Source organism: Dermacentor andersoni, chromosome 4, assembly GCF_023375885.2.
Source record: "Dermacentor andersoni chromosome 4, qqDerAnde1_hic_scaffold, whole genome shotgun sequence".
Taxonomy (NCBI): Eukaryota; Metazoa; Arthropoda; class Arachnida; order Ixodida; family Ixodidae; genus Dermacentor; species Dermacentor andersoni.
This window is the reverse complement of record NC_092817.1, coordinates 39,155,529-39,175,055: the sequence shown is the minus strand read 5'-3', so window position 1 is coordinate 39,175,055 and position 19,527 is coordinate 39,155,529. Positions and strand designations below refer to the sequence as shown.

Here is a 19,527-nt window from a genome sequence, read left to right as displayed (position 1 = left end):
AATTGGCCAGTTGTCTGTTTCTAAACTCACATAATATATGTGACAACTGCGGTTAAAAAAGAATGCTCCACTTCTACTGTGAGCAGCACTGGCTAACACTCCTAGGGCTAATCTCATACACATCCACAAATAGCCAAGAAAGTGGACGAGAGGATGGCAGCCATGGTAGCTTAATTGGTAAAGCACTGCACACACAATGCGCAAGATCTGGGTTCAAATCCCACCTGCAGTAAATTGACGTTTTGTCCACTTTCATTTCCCTTTTCCTTATTATTTACACACTTCACCTAAACATTACAATTAATTTCCCCTATGCTTTCTCTGGCTTCATTGACTACATTACTCATATGGTTGTAGCTAACAGGAACTTGAGTGGAGCAGACTTCTTCCCTTGGCCCTCAAGAAACCCGAGTGCCAAGTATGGGATTGACTGTGCCTGTTTTTACGAACGTGGCATCAGCAGCGGTGGGTTCCGAACAGAGAACCTATTGCAGCCGAGGCAAGCACTTGCCTACAATGCTACCTAAGGCAAAACCGCAGGCACCTGCATTTCACCCTGAAGCAGGACTGCACATAAATAAGAGCTACTGCCAGTCTTCACAGAATACTATACAATGGCTTCTCTGTATGAAGCCAAATGTTCCTTCATCCCAATTACCTGACAAAGAACACTAAGGAGTATATAAAAATAAAGCTCCCTTGCCCAACTGACTACTCATCTGACAGGTGACCAGGCCATGTCATGAGGAACAGGCCCGTTCGCAGCATATAACCAAAACTAGGCATCACTGTGCTCAGTCAGTCACTGAGAGGGAGACCACCTGAGTGCTGATGTCTTCCAATCTACCGTGGAAGAGCTCAGATGCCCATGTCAAAAAATGCCTCTTTTTGCTCACCACTCGCTGGTCCTTGTGTGGCATAGGAACAGCAAGGCAAATACATTCAACATGACACCACTCTGCTATCATTAGCAAATGTAAAACATATGGCATTCATACACTTTGAAGCACCAGCTTAAGTTAGAAAGAAAGCTGCATCAAAAAAATGATTTGCAATACACTGTTGTTCTCACCCACTTTGCTAGTGAGAGCAAAAGTGCACGAAAAGAACAGCTTTATTCTCATAAAACTCATATTGTGGAGGACTAGTCACACATTTCCTTCCCAATTACACAATTAAAAGTCTGCTAGAACTACATTAAATATATAAGCACATTTACACATAATGTGAATAGTACTTGGTAAAACATGGCTCTTGTCAAACCTTCTTTGCAGAAGACAAGGGCTCTCACTGGGTAGTAATACAAATATAGTATATTTACATGCTACATTGCATCTGCTCAGACCTATTGCAGCTCTGAGAATTCTTGGCTCTACATCACCAGGGCCGGTTGCACAATGTCCAGCGAATGTTCTAAGTTTTTGTCTAGCTCAGCCAGCTCTTCTAGGTCCTTCCTAAGGTGACACATAAGTTCTTTATTGATATGTGCTGTTTCCAATATGGGAGCAGGCCACTCCAGTATTTCCTTGTGGCAGAACAAGGCAGCCGTCACGTCATATGTGAGTGCTTCCTTGGTCAGGTAAGCAACTCCTCGTTGTGCTGGAGGCATTTTAAACATTTCCATTCTCCGTCTCAAGATTGCTTCTAGCATCGCGCAAAAGTCTGCCACATTCATGCCAAAGTGAGCTCTCAGCATAGCCTGCAAGTAAAAATGCAACTTGTTTACAGGTCTGTAAAAGCAAAGTATGAAGAAATCGAAACACACTCAGCTACCTTCATCTTGAAATGCCACAGGACCATCTATATCTTTTACTTTATGGGCCGCTTTGCTATAGAAAGCAGAATCTTCACAGAAATGCCAACAAGAGGGTAGTGCCATCAGATTACAGCAGCCACTCAGAGGTAGTCACAGCAATATTCTACGTAAACATCTTCTAAAGGTTCTGCTGACATGTGTTGGAAATTAATCACAAATAGCAAAACATGAGCCTTCTCTTTGTCTGCCTGGCAAACTTCAAATCATTTTTCCTTTGGGGTGGCATACGCTATACTACAGTATAAATCATGCAAGGACTCAAGATTAATACTTTTGTTCAGCATAAACAAAGCTCTACAAGTGATCCGACATAACCACGAGTACAAGGCATTTAAGGTTAGATTGATTCATGTATGGCTCACTGTAGCGGTGCCTAAAGAAATTCAGGTATTGCATACACAGTGCTGAGGGTGCTTGTGCAGCACATTACCAATGCTTTTGAATTGAGCACTGAAATGGAGGTCACATCATCTGCTTGATCAAATCCTTCAATGGCTAGATGTGTGCCACTCTTCCAGTGCAGCTTAAGCTTACAGTCTGTGTTTCAGTGTATCCTCAAAAAATATTGCCATGACATTGGCATTATGCCATGTATGGTAACTTGCCTGACAGCATGAATAATGAAGGCAAAGCAGAGCTGGAAAGCAAGTCACAGTGTAGTGCCCATCACAAAGTTCAAAATGCTGTAGGCTACTACAGCTGTGTAGAAACATGGCTGGAGAGTTACGTTGCCCTTACACTGCCCCACCCGAGCTAACTTGGCGACCCACAGAACCCCTGCTTCTCCTTATTACGCATACTCATTCTGTGTCTTCTGTGCACTCCCTGCCTCTCTCAAAGCAGTGGAGGTGGAACATATGTCTCAATGTTCAGTCACTCTATCACGGCAAAGCAGCCATGACGAGCTGGTGTGGCAAGTTCAGATTCAGGTTCCTTACTGTAATGCGGTACATGTTCACATGTGTAGAATAAGTAGCACAATAGGCTTGCCCACGTATTGACAGACGACCAAATTTATGAACTGTCGATGAATTCTGATTTGGAGAAAGCAACAAGAAGAACCAGCTGCTATGTAGCATTATATGTCCACTAAACAACCTCGCAAAAAAAAAGAAAAAAAGAAGAAGAAAAAAACGGCAGGGGCTGAGGGTTGGCAGGGCACCCATGGCAAGGCAGTACAGCAGGTCAGTCTGCACACTGACAGACGAAGGAATTTATTAACTGTTTATGAATGTTGAATTTGGAGAAAGGGTGACAAAGAATCAACTTGTATGTAGCACGTAACATCTGCTGAACCAATATGCAAAATAGAAAACCTGGCAGAAGCTGGGAGCAGTCGTAAAAAGAACTCCACAATTAAAGGGTTAAGAAGCTTTCACACGTTCTCCGCAAAACGCCTGTTATATCGACAGACATCGCCTCGCTGAATATTGTCTGCAAGACACTGTGCACACCAACTGCGCCCCATTTCCAGCAGGTGCAGCGGTTCCCTGCCACATAGTAGCACCACGCCACCGTCCATCATGCTTTTATGCCACCATCATGAGCTTATGTACAAGAATGCACTGCGAACTTGTACAAGCAGTACAGTAGGCCAAGAGTGAACCAGACAGGCCTGTAGTGTGCTCAAGCCTACAGTGGATCATTGGAGCAGAAATCATGCACACTGCTCTACAAAGGATGCTTGTTGCCAACACAAGATTATGATGAAGCAAATATGTAAATGTTTTCATTGGAAACACGTAGGTTACTTCTCTAAATAGGCAAATTCATTGTAAAATTCATCATAGTAGCACTCACAATACATATATAGAACTGGCCAAGCCATAGTTTCCTCTTCATCACTTGCCACTTCATAGTCAAAACATGTTTTAAGGTCATTAGACCATAATCACATTGTTTCAGATATGCAAAAACAGTCTAAGAGTCTGAACAACATGCATAGCAGCCTAACATAAAGAAGTAAAGGCCAGCCAGCCACACTAGGCAGGAGCTAGCTGGTCTTTACTTTTTCACAAAGGGGTGTATATATATTAACAGTATTACCTACAGTTCCAACAAAACATACTTCTGGAGAGGATAAAGAAGAAACTACGCAATCTGTCCGACTGCCATTCTAAAGAACAAGATGCAGAGAACGAGATGGAACTGCTTCCTCTTCTACAATGTGGATATTTAAGCAGAATACATATTTTACTCAATGCCGCATTTAGGGTTCTTACAACTATAGTACGGAGTCTGACAAAGCTCTACGAATAGTAGTGGTTTACTGTATTTAGAAGAACAAGAAAGCGGGAAGTAAATGAAGGGCCGCAGGCATCAAAACTGTCTCACGTTCTAGTGGGCACCTGAACTGCCTCGCGGCCATGATAATAAAACAACAAAGCACACTGGAGCGCAGGAGTTGTACTAGCTACCAGAGCCTGTAAACTCAACATACCATCACAAGAAAGATAACATTCTTGGAACAGAAGTTTTCAGTTCCCTTTATCCTAATAAGGGGGCACTTTTAGACTTCAAAATAAGAAGAATGGGCGGTAAGGCGTGCAGTGCTCCATGACACTGAACAACTACTGTATTGGTCAACAATGTGGTCTAAATGGCACCACTAGTCAGCGTGAAAACATGTGAGTGCTCAGTTTGGCCTTTCTCACCTAAAGTAAAATTAGTCATAAATGTGATGGCAATGTAATGAAACGAAGAAAAAGTTGCTAGGCCAGCAACATTGGAGGGTATAAAGACAGGAACATCTGGCCACTGTCCATGCAGAAGAATCACATGGGTTCATTATAAATTACTGGGAATGTAAATTACAAAACATAAATCAAGGACCACTGCCAAGTCATCACAAGTGAGCTGCTCACATAGATGTCAGTAAAAGAGCAATCATGTGGGACAAATGTTGCTTTTGTATTAAGGCATCTTACCGCATTTGATGACCTAGTCTACTCACCTCATCTTATCGAAACTTTGGTGGTTGCAATAAATAAATCTATCGGCTATCAATGCAAATTAAAAGAAAAAATGATTTTGTTCACCCTGCAGAGCTATCCTATGATGGGAAGCATATTTTTCACAAGTGAAATCGCTACTTTCAGTCAAATTCAGTCCTCTGAAATTTTTAGACAGCACTTGGTAAACAAGATAGAGCTGCATGTCATGTTTTTTTTTTTTTTTTTTCATTTCTTTCCATACCAGCCGGGTAAAATGCATAGTGTGCATCTTCATCAGGGAGACAGTAGGAAAGGCTTGTGTGTGACTTGGCTTTTGAGATGTAGTGCAAGCACTCCCAATTTCAGAGGCCAAGCTCAGAGACCCTGGCATGCGTGACCTCCCTTCAATGTCTGCCGTGTGGCAGCATGAGCTATGCAGTTTTCTTCCCAGCGGACATGGCAGGCAATAAAAAGGGTTGTTGCAGAGCTCCCAGGTATGGTTTGAAAAATGACTGAATAGCAGCAGTGGGTTTAGCAATGTGTCTATGCGATGCACAGAATTGCTTCTAGGAAATGGACTAGCTTTGCTTGTTTGCAGGGCTCACAAAGGCCAATGTAGGATGGTCAAGTTAAGAGCAGTACGAGCAGTACGGCAAAATATGATACCTCATATTCGTGCTAGTTGCATGACGGTCTTGAATTTATATGTGTTTCAGACAACGAAATTTGCACCGTTCTTCTGTGTGTTGAGCCTCGCAAATATCAGCAAGAAATTCCAAAAGGTGTGGAAAAATTTGGTAACCATAAAATCAGGGTTCGAATGCTATGAGATCATGCCTTACCTGACAATGCTCCTGAAATCCATCAGTGTCTTGAAAAGCCGCTATTTCCTCTTGAACGTCAATTAATGCAGCCATCAGATTGATCATTACAGTCTTAACATTGCAAGCATTAAGAAAGTTATGGTTGATTGAGATTGTGTCATCCTGAAAAGATTAAAAAAGAGGAGCTCATCCAAACTACATTTCTGACAGTATCGTACATTGCCCCCCAAAAGAAACATCACACTAATGGCATTCAAGCTAGGAAGGCATATATCAGTCGACTATGACATAAAGCTCGGGCATCCACTCTTATGTGACTACACCTACAAGTGATTACACCTATAAGTGACGGCAAGGTACACACTGTTGCCTTAACAGGGATGCGAAAAGTGCATTGTACATTCAGAGAGAAGCGACTATGAAGGGCCAGGCTTGTTTTTTGTTGAACACAGAGAAGTGCAGAGTAGAGAAAATAATGGTCAACACAGTGGCATGTGCTCACAACAGGGATGGGGAGACGGTACTTGCAGTTGCAGCATCCCTATAGACACTCTAGACAGCGTGCTGCTGGTGCTCTTTGGACAGAAGATGGTAAAGGTGGGCAGATGGCAGAAGTTGAGCTATTCTAAAGAATTTACTGCTGCACGGTTTCATTTAGTCAACTGGTGCTCTAGCCAGGGATCTTTAGTCATACACTGCGTACAAATGCATTCCCTGCCCACCCAACAAGGCCAATCAGGAATCCAGCTCCACATCAAAAGTTATGGCTACCACTTCTGCCTTCAAGCCTGTGCTCTTGTTCCTGTGTATATATCCAGCATATAATCAAAATATACAACATCTCCACATATTTCCAGACGTAGATGACTCTAACCGCCTGGCTCATGTTGCCTCTATTCCTTGTCAACAGAAACTGAAGGAACATTGGTACCATTCAGAATTTTTGCAACTGTAGACACACCAATATCTGAACATCAAAAACCTTGTTATATATCTGCTTATTATTTTGAGCTAAAGAAGTCTGCAATGCTCACATGGACAATGCTTCATTATTGTTAAGCAGGCCTTGATGAAATAAGAAAAATGTGCTCACGTTACCAGTCAGATTGCCGGATTTCATGGCAAATGCCACAAGGAAGGGTTGCAGTTTAATTTTAACCAGCTGGAGTTACGTAATGTGCACAAATAGAAAGTACACAAGCATTTATACATTTGATCCCCATTGAAATGTGGCTGCAGCAACTGAGAATCAAAATCGCATCTCATGCTTAGCAGCAGAATGGTATACGTAGACACTGAAGCAGTGCAGTAAGCCAGTCATCAAAAGGCAAAGCCAAGTCATGACAACATATTGTATGTCATGAACTAAAAGAAGGGGAACTGAGGGGGCCAATTTATATCTGTCACAATCATTGGAAGACAGCAAATAATGAAGCCAAGAGAAGCATAGATGAGGTTACTTGTAGTTTTTAATGTATGTGCTGAAATGACCAGCTAATGGCAAATAAAAGTGGATCAGAAAACAACTTGCCACCAGTGGGAGCCGAATCCACAACCTCTGCGTTACGCTTGCATTGCATGACCAGTTGTGCTACGGCAAAGGCTGTTCCTATGTCCACATCCTTAGGCATTTATGTATGTGCACAAGATCTAACGATGGGGAATGTTAGCCAGTGCCACTTATGGCCATGCAGTGGCAGATGTGGAACATCCTTCTGATCGATGGCGTCACCTAGTACATGAACTTTAGGTGCACGCAGCTGACCAACAAACCCTCGTATACTACATGAAGGTATCAAAGGTGCTGGTGTCGAAACCCTCGCTGTGCCATGAACAAGAAGGGGGAACCAAGGGGCCCGATTTTTGTTAGTTGCAACCATACGAAGCCAACAGATAATGAACCCAAGAAAAGCCCAGGTGAAGGCATTTGTAGTCTTTAATTGAAGTGTTGAAATGATAAGATAAAGGGAAATGAAAGCACATGATAAAACAGCTTGCTGCCGGGGGGGAGCCAAACTCACAGCCTCTGCATTACGCATATGTAACCTCTGCCTTACACTCGGTATGTAAAGCACTGCAGTTGCGATTTTCTGAACATCTCAATCTACTGTAATCCTATCATCCCCTTTATACAGTGTTGACAGTTGCTCTGGACATTCCCAGTACTTCTCTGTAAATGCATTCAGACAACCATGAACACCACTATGGATGAACACTCCTCATGAACCCACCTAAGCATCAGGAGCAGAAAGCACTCATAAATGCTGCCTGCAGCTTTTATACGAGCAGTGAAATGCAATTTCTGTAGCATTTTCAAGTTCCCTCACTGCTGCACATTGGCTCAACTTAACAAGTGACAGTGCAATGATGGCAACCTAAAAATTCCAACATTTTCCACTTTTTTTCTGCAGGGATCAATGTTTATACGTTCCAAGTATAGTCATGCAAAAGCCACTCTCTTTTTCGATTCTGACGAGGTGTGGGCCTCAAACGAAGCTTTAGCTCAGGGCAAACTGTGATTTCCATTTTTAAATACATTCAAAATGCAGAAATGTTTCTATGAGACAACCACTGGACCGATTTGAATGAAATTTATTGCATTTGAGAGATAAAGCTAGATTCTAGCAACCATAGGAAGTGAAATTTTAATATAAGACAGTTTTTTTACAAAATTTGCTGAGAATTGCTAAGATAAAGAAATATTAAAGCCCAAAGTTTACAAATCCATAATTCTGCACCAAAACCAGATATCGTTTTTTCTGTAAAGCGCAGCTGCCAGAGCATCTAAAGCAGACAAATCTGACATCTGGATTTACAGCTTAAGTGAAACCATTACAGTGTAGTAGAAAAGGTGCCATTCTTTTCTCTACACTGCACTTTATTGTATTCAACATGATTGGGAAAATAAAAAACAATGTCTCAGCAGGCCATGACGACATCAAAGCAATACCGTTGAAGTATGTGTCTGCATTAATATGCGAGGTTCTAGCGTATATTATAAATTTGATGTTTACAAGTGGTACGTTCCCAGATGAATTGAAGATTGCTCGTGTTTGTCCTATATATAAAGGAGGAAATAGAAATGAAATCACAAACTATCGTCCCATCTCCGTGTTATCAGTGTTATCGAAGGTATTTGAAGGAGCTATTAATAGTAGATTAGAAAAGTTCTTTAGCCTACATAACATTATTAACCCTTCTCAGTATGGTTTTTTGAAAAATAAATCTTCTGAGCAAGCACTACTCGCCGTTAAAGAAAAAATCATTGACAACATTGAATCCAGAGCATACACTCTCGGTCTGTTCTTAGACCTCCGGAAAGCTTTTGACTGCGTACAGCATGAAATTCTTTTGAGTAAGCTGAACAGTTACGGTATACGCGGAATAGCTCTAAACTTGCTGAAAAGTTACTTAAATAACAGAATACAATACGTTAAATGGAATAATTTTGTTTCGGACCGTTTGCGCATTACCCAAGGGGTTCCGCAGGGGTCTATATTAGGTCCACTTTTGTTCTTATTGTATATAAATGACATCTGTAACATACCTGATTCCACAGATTTGGTTATGTACGCTGACGATACAAATATTTTTTTCACATCACGCACTCTGCCGGAATTAGAAACTATCGTGAACGCTTATTTGGTAAAATTATACGCTTGGATGCAGGCGAATAAGTTCAGTTTAAACTTGTCAAAAACGAGGTACATAATTTTCAGACCCATTAATGCCTCAGTTCATTACACACTTAACCTAATATACGCCAACACAAAACTGCAACAGGTAACAACTCAGAAATTTCTTGGTGTCTGGTTTAATGAGCACTTATCATGGAACACACATATTTCAAAACTTATTGCGGACCTTAGTAAAACTGTAGGTTGTCTTTACCGGATCAGCGATCTCTTGCCAGTTTCCCTAAAGGTGTCCATATACTATGCACTATTTTTTTCCAAATTGTCCTATTGTGCACTGGTCTGGGGCACTACAACAATAAGTAACTTACAGAAGTTATTGCTTTTACAAAAGAAGGCATTGCGGGCTATTGAGGGTTACCATGGTAGGCCCGAAAACCTACCAACATTACCACTCTATCATAAGCATAATTTACTTAAAGCAAACCATGTTTACACATATCGCCTGTTACAGTACATCCATCGTAATCGTTTGTATTCCATTGCTCCAAACCGCCCTCCTTCTAAATATCCCCTTCGGCAACACAGAAACTTGGTCCCTAAAACGAGGACAAATTACGGCAAACAAAAGCTCGATTACCAAATTACAGTTGTTCTCAATAACCCATCTTTAAGCGTCATGTTTGATCTCTCTAAGAACAAATTTAAAAAAGACATAAAAAAGTTACTAATTAGCACTGACTCAATATGATGTCAGTTTTTCACTTAGCGAAGAGTCTCTTGTTTTCGTATCAAGTTGTTTATGTGTGTGTTTTCTTTATCGACCTCATGCCATGTTTATACACTGCCTTTGATTTATGGTGCATTGTCTTTGTATTAAAAGTAATATTTTTTCACGGTAATATTGTCGTTTCATGAAATGTAGTTTGTTCACTATCATACTATGATGCAATGTATTTGATGCAATGTTGTTTTGATGCAATGTATTTTTCACTATCATACTATGTTAATATTTATTTCTGTGTTGCTCACTGCTGTATTGGCTGTTTTGGGGAACTGTGACCTCGTCAGGCTTTACCGCCTTTTGTCGCAGTTCCCTCTTTCATCTTTGAAAGAAAATAAACCTCAACTTCAACTTCAACTTCATATAAGCCGGCTCCTCTGTTGTCGCTTCCCAGAACACAGAGCACCCTTTCACCCACTCATTATCCCACCTTAACATGCTCCAGAGGGTCACAGTACACCTTGAAACCACTGCACTGGGCTGACCTGTCCATGGATCAGTGAGTACAAAGCACATAAGGACATTCAACATGGCACTCTCTGTGACATGATTGCAGCCATCAATGAAAGGTGAAGGTGTCGGAAGCAAGCAATGAATGGTGGCACTTTAATTATTCTAGTAAATGTATTGAGCAATTGTGACGTAGGAAACCAACACATCTCAGTCCAACAATGTAACAACCAAGTCAAGAACTCACAAGCATATTGTAAGTTTAGATAGCACAAAAAAAGCTGCAAAGGGTAGCGCATGTAATAACTGTAATGAATTGCATCCTACACACGATAAATGCTCTAGTCAAGGAAGCAGGGGTGCCTTACCAGGTTGTGAACTTGATGGTACCAATTACTCGGGACAAATATAATCTCTCCAGGGCTTTGAATGATTTTCAAGTATGGTACATTTTTTCCCTGTTTCGGAAGGTTTGGCGCCTCAGCAGCATCCTTGAGGCTCTCCTCCAGCAGAGTATTGACATTGCATGGCAGCTTGTTCTTTTTTCCCTTGTTGACTTGACCTTCACGTGGTGGGAATAGGTACCAAAGCTTTCTCCCACATATGTTGGCAGACCAACTGAATGACTTGAACACGTCCGTGTGCAGTGGCGTCCTGGCATAAAAAGAATTAAATAATGTAACAACCTAGACAAAACCAGCAGAAACTGGTAAAGCAAGTCAAGGTAGAATTAATCGGAACAGTACCAGCAAGCTATGGCCGCAATAATTACCCTTTAAACACGATGACAAGGTGCTCAAGATTAAAGTCATTGCTTCCTGGCCTCCATGTAATATTGCAGCTTAAAAAATGTAGTTCAAGACTGAAGATTTATGACACACCAATGACGTGTTTGGCTACATGAGAGCTAGAAATGTACAAGATTGTATGTATCACAATATTGTGTATGCGATACACAGGACTTAAGCAGGACTTACGAATCATCATTTACAGATTCTGTGTCAGGATCATCACACAAAGAAGTACGGCAGTCACCCGCTTTTACATTTAGAAACTACTGTGATCAGACTGTTCACTACTGTTACAACCTTAATCCCTGGAAGTACGAGCTCTTCCTGTCTCTAGCAAAAATATTTTAAAAAATAATGCAGATTCAACGCAGTGTTGTAATCTGAATAATATGAAGTTTGTTTGAATTAGCGAGGTGGCCACAGCAGCAGATGACACAAGCATAGCCTCATCACCTGTAGCTGTCTGTGTCACGAAGATGAAGGTAAGTATGATGCTTTTGGAAGGAACAATGTTGATGAGAGAGAGGGGTATACACAGAGAAGCAGGTCACATATTTAAGAACATTTAAGGCATTGGTTCTATAACCCTTATGTTGCAGTGGCACATCCATTCTAGGGGATTTGCCAAGAACTGGCACTTATCCAGTAGCACATGCCCAGTGGGCCAAATTGTGTGTGTGTGTGTGTGTGTGTATACACAGACACACATGCACACATATACACACACTCTACACAAATATATCCAGCAAAGAAACGATGACATAGGCCAAACCCCTGGAAAGAGGCAAAGAAAGCGTCACTTCAAAAATTCTTCTTAGGCTTTCTTTAAATTAGAATTCACATGCACAAAGAAACATGAATGCAGGGCAAGTCATGATCACTGCATGTGCACTAGACTTCCATATTGTAATGCTTTCCCCGCTGTTACACTCTAAAATGCTGGCTCCGCTTAGTAGCCCTAGGGTCACGTGTATTAGTCTCACCACTGGTTATATTTTCATGCCCGATTCTTACCCCCCAAAATAAATTTGTCTGTTTCACCCAAAGGGCGAAGAACTGACCACAATAGCAATGTTTAGCGTTGCGCTTGAACTCCTCGAACAGTTTTCTAGGTAGACATGGGTGCGACTATACGCCCTGTGCAAAGCACTGATAATGCCATCTGTTGCCAAGGCTGCAAAGTGTAGGTGGGCTTGGGCAGCACTGTTCCCGTTAGCACCTATGCGCTTGCTGTCATGTTTGCATTCTGGATCGTGATTTAACACTTCTGTAAGCCTTCAGCGATATCTTGAAACAACTACTGTGTAGTAGGGTGCTTTAACACATACAAAGGCGCTCGACTGTACTGAACTTCTTTGACACAATTGGCACATATATGTCATGTCTCACATAGCACGAGGTAGATCACATGTGTGCACTCTAGCTTCCATTCGGCCGCTAGAATTTAATGACTCTCTTCCTTGCATCACGAGTGGAAGCATGTCACTTTGTACCATTCTCGCCCTCCTGGCAGCTAACGCTTTGAGACGCTGTGTTACCCCGCCTTCGGGGTCGGCTCTCATTCCCCAGTCTTTTCCTCGTAGCAAAATGCTACAAAGATGCTGTGAGAGATATCTACCACCCTCAACTCGCCAGGCACACAGTTAGTTTACAGTGCTGCTTGACGAGCAAGAGCAATGGCGGCGATAGTTTGCGGCCATACGACCGAGAAGATACACAATCGCACTTTGTTTACTGCAGTTTCAGAGCAATTACTGTGTTTTTATTTTTTTTGCTTGATGTCGCTGCACCTTTAGTGAATGCTCCCACGTTTAAACTTGGATTAGATTATTAGATTATGGGGTTTTATGCACCAAAACCACAATTTGATTAGGAGGCACGCCGTAGTGGGGGACTCGGGAAATTCGGACCGCCTGGGGTTCTTTAACGTGCACCTAAATCTAACTACACGGGTGTTTTCGCATTTCGCCCCCATCAAGATACAGCCGCTGTGGCCGCGATTCGATCCCACAACCTCGTGCTCAGCAGCCCAACACCATAGCCACTAATCAACCATGGCGGATTGTTTAAACTTGGTCGCCTCATCTACAGTCCAGAAGATACAATAAACATTAGGCTGTTACTGATGAGACGCGATGCCCCTCTTTGAAAAAAAAAAGAGAGAGATGTGAAAAGCTAAGCCGGAGAATGCAGAGCAAAGCTGTGAAGTACTCATTGTGCTTAAAGATGCTTTGAACAAAGGGCTCCAACTGTTAAAAAGCAGGTGACGGCGCCTTCATAAAAGCGTCACGCAATCACCCATGTGTTGCATGGAATCTGCTGTTGCTCTGCCTATCGATGGCACTAAAATTCGACCAGCAGTGCTGAATGTTCGGTGTACGCTCATCTCAGCTATCTGCATGTTGACTGTACAACCTGGCATCTGTGTGCTTTAAAGGCTTTGCCAGGGCATTCAACCTCATTTTGAATGCCTCTTAATATCACTTCGTGGCAATGGGAAACACCTGAACTTCGAAGCCCTGATGTCTGCAACTAATGCATATTCACCTTACCCCAGGTGTCTCATACATTGTGGTCAATTCTGAAACCTTCATGTTTCCTTTCTTTTTTTTTTCTTGCTAGTGGTGCTAGCTAGTGCTTGTTCGCTTTTTCTTCTTTTGCATGAAATGGGTCAATATATGTTTATGTTGCTTCACTGTAGTTGTCTCTGCTTTGAAAATGATTTCAATGTAGCACGCGGTTTACAAGAAATATTTAATGCCATGCTTTGTACTTGCTTTCAAACTACTAATATTGTGTCAACATACTATTTTAACTAATTAAAAAGCGCTGCATTAGCTATTCAGACTCGGAGCACTACAACATGCGATACAACATGCAGTTTAATTCTTCATTTGGGTGCGAGAATGATACTAGTAATAATGGAGGTGACACTAAAAAATAACATAAAATATAAAAGCAATATACTCTTGCCTGACCAGGGGGGCAAATTTCCAGCTATGACGTCTTCTGATATCTCTTGCATGCTCCCGTGAAATCATAGAAACGCTCTACTTGTTTAATGATGGAACATGTGAAATCCATGCTGTGCAGACGGTGGTAAGACGCAAGCATAAAAGCAATCAACCCTTAATTATTGCCGGAGTTGTATATGTGCTAGTTTCCCCAAGCTGGTCGTGCTGGTTTGCAAGCTTTGCCGTCACTGGCTTCTCACTTGGTCGCACCTGTACAAACCATTCACAGGTGCAATGGTGCTCCCTCAACCTACTATAAAAATACACGGTAATGTAAACAAAGCAAGTGTGTGCATAAAGAATGTTGGTTCACGGGCTAACAAATAAGTCCATTAGCGGCCGGGTCGTTATAATGAAAGCGGCATACTGGCGATAAGCTCCGCTTTGTAGGCAAGCTTGTTAATGCTCATCTGCGGTAAACACTTGGTGCGTAAGGAGACAATGTCGTCCCAGACAGCCGTGAAGTCGGGTACATGTCCACTATTTACAGTGCGTTTTCCTTGCGCACACTGACACCGCAGAAGTAACTATCTGTGACGTGCACAAGTAGCAAATCGCGTGCACACATTTCAGTCATGCCTGCAGTGGAAGAAGGCATTTCCTGCACAAGGCCCGACTGAGGTTCCAACGGACACCGCTACATGGCTTTCAGTGGCACCCCTATAGGCACTGCGCATGGCGTATGCGCAGATGTGATATACGTGGGAGTACCAGAATTCTTGACACCCTTAAAATCTTTAACATGCTGTGTAGGGCTTGTATCAGCTTCGCACAAGTGCCACTTCGCTGTTCACAAAGAGCAGCACCAGCGAAATTACATCACTTCACAAGTGTGAGCACTAAAATCATTTTTCACTTTTTAAAAGTCTGAGGAGACTAAAATAAAAGGCATGCACTGTGAATGGAATGTTTTATGACTTTTGTTTGCACACTGCAATTCTAAGGAAGTCTGAGAATTATCAGTATAAAACATAAGAGCTCGTCTGAGCAACTTTCGTGGTAGAATAGTGCAGCCTCTACCTTGTATATATACCATACATACTGGCAATATATATATGAACATATATATATGAACATACAGCATATATATATACTTAAATATATGTGGGGCATCACGGCAACAGTGACACCAACATCAGAAGTTTGCCTGGAGCGCCCTTATAATTGCTATCACAATACAGAAAGCAATGGCGCACCACCAATACAATGGGGCCCTTTGGTAGTATGTATGCTGAACTGCTGAAGGCCACTGCTAAAAACAGAGTGAGAATGTCCGAAACATTGACAACACCAGCAAATCTGCCAAAGCGGTGCAGGAGCTCGAGGATATGGCATGAATAGGATGCTATGGCTTATGCCACCCATCATAAATACGCATTCTGTGTTGATGGCACCAGAAAATAAGAACTGCTGAGCCTATCTGACATCATCACCAATCTCCGCATGACTCACAACATCAAAATCAAAGAGGATGTCGAAAAAGGCCCAAGCGGTCACTTCACACCCATGTATGCGGGTACCGTTGTGGCCTTGCACGGTTACTTCGATACGCACAGCTGTGCATGAGATGACGAAAGGCTGCAAGTTCTCAATAAGAGGCTGTTATTATTGAACAGTTGACCGAAGCACCAGATGGAAATCGTAAATCTCATTTACCGTGATTCACGGCTGCCACCACTCCAAAAAAAGTGTTTAAAGTTCAATGGAACCACCAGGCAGTGATAGCAGGCTTTATATAGCTGGTTATTTTGTAGTCTGCTGCCTTTCTAATTATGTGCAAGAGCATAGTTTTTTTTTTTTTTGCCTTATCTCTAGTGCTGCTGCATATGTCATTGGATGCCAAGTTTTCCTGGATCATGCATTCTTTTTTCGTAGTCCCCTAAAAAACATCACTGGTGTTCTACTGTATTAACATATTCGCAATGGTTTACTCTGAGTGTGTAAAGCACAAGTGTCTCTGCCAAAAGTGTTTAAAAGTTTGTGACAAACATTACCCCTCTACTTTAATCAGTGTGTGCAAATTGACTTCTTTTTTTTGCAAGTAATCAGTCTTTGTTTAGCACCTTCATGGTATTGCAAACCAAGATGACTACTTATCATAGAATTGATTGATCCGTGGGGTAAATTTAATGACCCACAGAAACACAGGGGCTATGAGAGATGCCACAGTGAATTAATTTTAAACATGAAATGCTTCTAGCTCCCGTTGTCAATGACCTTCAAGTGATCTTGAGCCAAAAGCTAGAGCCCTTATTTGGGCACTCAAACGAGAACATCCGGCCATTGTTGCGAGAACAAAATGAGATCATCCGGGCAAAGAGCCAAAACTTAAGAAAAAGCTGTCTCTGGCCCCCAACGCTTTGTACAGGACCACATTACATACGCTAGTTACTGCCCATACAAGTTACAAAAAGTATGGCTTCCAAGTTCTTCCTAATGTTTGTTCACAATATCACTCAAGCTGTAATTTCTAGTACGCTAAAGCTTTATTTGTCATTTCTAATAGCGACATTCAAAGGCAGATACAGGGCACCATACACTTCATTGTCATCTTTTGGCGCTGAGACAGGATTGCCTGTGCTCTTTTGAATGCCAGCGGTCAGCGAGTTTCACGGCGCAGGTTTTGCGTTTCCTCAAGAGATGGCATCAGACTGCGTGGCGCCTCCTTCAGACGCTTTTCTTCTAGCTGGGCAGTGCACTCTGTGTCCCTAGCATCTTTCACTGCCTGTCATGCCACCTTCAGCCAGCTTTCTTCTAGCTGGGCAGCATCCATATGTACCAGTGCGCAGTATGGCATGGTGTGGTGCGGTGGGGTGCGCTGTTGCGAACATGCATGCAACCGTTTTAAGATTACGGCTAGTATCAGCTTCAACCAATCTGCTTTGCCAGTAGCCATTTCATGCTTACATCTACTCTCGATTACGAGAGAGCGAGAAATTTTTTATTACTTGGGCAGCTAAATGCATCTAAATTTATGCACCATGAGTGTTCTTGCAGTTCACCGCAATCAAAATGTGGCTGCCACAGTAGAGAATTGAACCCATTTTCTCATGCTCAGCATAATCAAGAGATATACACTAATATTTTAGATCTCAGAAAATCATAAACAAGCTAACAAGTTAAAGTGCAGCTCTAGGAAAGCTATAATAACCATTCACACTTCACAGTACATGAGGTTTAATTGAAACAGATCTACAAGACTGAGACACAGACAAACAGTTGACAGATACTGTGTTGTCTGTCACATTATTTGTGTCCATTATGTCATCAAATTGTCTTGACATTGAATTACTGCAAATTCAATTGTTTCTTTTTCTCCTTGCACCCCACATATTCATGTGGTGCATGCTGATCATAAAAAAAATAAACACAATATCTTCACCCTAACAAGCAACTTACCATGATCCTTTGGGTCCCATGTACACAAAGCGAAAGTCATCCTTTACATCGGTCCGTAAGTCCCAATACTCATTAAGCCAGTCAGAACTGAAATATTTTGGTGTAGTATAAGGGCCATAGGTGGGAAAATCCCTGGAAATAAGAATGACAGGATGAATTACAACTTAAGTGAAAAAAAAAATACTTTGCATGCCATGCAAAAAGTCATCAAAGTGTAATGAGGTATTTGTCTGCTAGCACAATTCAATGCAACAACACACCAAATTGCTTAAAAAGGGCAGGCTAAGTTACGGCTGAGTAAGCATGCATCATAAAAACCTACTATCTTCCTATTCCACTTTCACCAGTATGATGCACTGTACATCTGCAGTACAAAGAATTGAAAGACAAGCCATAGTTTCCGGTTGAAGGATGGTGCCTATATCTGATCAAAGGATTTAATAGGTTAGTCGGTTTATGTCCTAGCTTTGATATGGTACATCTGGTGCAAACATGGCACGACCTCCAAACTACAGGAAAGTATGACGTACAGGTGCTATACTTACAAGAGTTTCACACAGCAGATTCGACAAGAAATTGCATGGTGATTAAGAATGCACCTTATATACCACATGTGCAACTAAACTAAACCAGCAAGAAAAAAAATGAGTGGGTTATATTTTAACATAAAGTTTCACTAATATAATGAGAAACTATATGTATCTTAAAAGAGTAAGTCACTATAGCAACTGAGACATTTCATACGCTAGGAGAGAGACTCGAGAACTGGCCTCAGAGGTGAATATCTCGTTTTTCACATTCAAGTGTTGGATTATCCCCGTATAATACCATGCTAGCAGTTGGCAGATGCGTCTACATTAGTATAGATGTAGGTACATACTATCTATGACGCACGCGTGTGCTATTTATTTTCCAAATAATGCTCCGGCAGACAATGCTCCTTACCTGGTGAAATGCCAGTCTTTGAGGTACAGACACGGGTTCGCACAATAGTCGTGCCCAGAGTCAATGAGCTTTTGCCAGTAGTCAACATACTCTGAAAACGTCATCTCAGAACATGATGGGGAGTCGTACTGCTTGACGCTGCAGTCAGAAACGGGTACGGTGGCTGATCCTTTTAAACGAGAAATAAGATGTATCCTTTATTTCAGACATTTTAGAGGACACAGCAAGCATGACTCACTTAGTTTAACAGAACAAGAGAATTCGTGATCGCGTGACTCACCGAACGAAGACTTGAGGAACTCAAGCTTCGGACGGCCGGAGCTGTCAACCCATTCATGACGACTCTTCCAATCGCTAGTGTGTTGCGGCGAAAGGATGCACGGCGTATTCGACAACGCATATTGCAGAAAAAATTCGCGGTAGGAAACGTCTGGACTGAGGTAGCCTACTTTAAAAACGTTTTCTTCGTCACATTTGCGAGAGGTAGCACAGCACGAAACACTTGCACACTGTAATTTCACTCGCTCTATGCGATCACTAAGGCATTCGGAGTACATGTTCTCCGGCCAGCAACCTCATCTCAGGCTTGCACAGTTTGCTGAGTGGCTAGAGTAACTAGAGGTTTGTCCTAACCCTGGCGACAAATACGCTGTCAACTCTTTTTCAGTACTTCGCGCCACACCATTCCATCATGCCGCTCGACGCAGACGCAAACCTCCATGGCGCGATCGGAAATGTCGGAATCAACAGAAGCGTGATTGACATCGCCGCACTTTCGCAATTCAAATCATGTTGCCTTTTAATAGAATTGCATTAGAATTGCAACAGAATATTTTTAGTGTGTTTGTAATAAACATCTGCCCAACTTTATTTCTTACAATGTACAATAAGAAAATAGCGAACGAGTTTGTGACTCTCAAGATTGCTCCCACTATG

The 19,527-nt window shown here is 42.0% G+C and overlaps 1 protein-coding gene across 1 annotated transcript; it reads right to left on the bottom strand.

The window, feature by feature from the left end:
• Positions 1-1,048: 1,048 nt before the first annotated feature.
• Positions 1,049-19,489, bottom strand: LOC126536955 (2-oxoglutarate and iron-dependent oxygenase JMJD4-like). Its single transcript, XM_050184031.3, has 6 exons — positions 18,872-19,489; positions 18,592-18,760; positions 17,647-17,778; positions 10,811-11,096; positions 5,592-5,735; positions 1,049-1,699 (listed from the first exon to the last, which is right to left on the bottom strand). The coding sequence occupies exons 1-6, from the start codon at positions 19,146-19,148 to the stop codon at positions 1,373-1,375; spliced, it is 1,335 nt and encodes a 444-aa protein (XP_050039988.1). The 5' UTR covers positions 19,149-19,489; the 3' UTR covers positions 1,049-1,372.
• Positions 19,490-19,527: the final 38 nt, after the last annotated feature.

Bases quoted from the DNA above. Each gene is read 5' to 3' on its own strand.
- LOC126536955 (XM_050184031.3), bottom strand. From the start codon at position 19,148: ATGTACTCCGAATGCCTTAGTGATCGCATAGAGCGAGTGAAATTACAG. The intron at 11,097-17,646 runs GTAAGTTGCTTG...TTTTTATGCCAG, and splicing joins ATGGGACCCAAAGGATCATG to GACGCCACTGCACACGGACG. The intron at 5,736-10,810 runs GTAAGGCACCCC...TAATCTTTTCAG, and splicing joins ACCATCAAGTTCACAACCTG to GATGACACAATCTCAATCAA.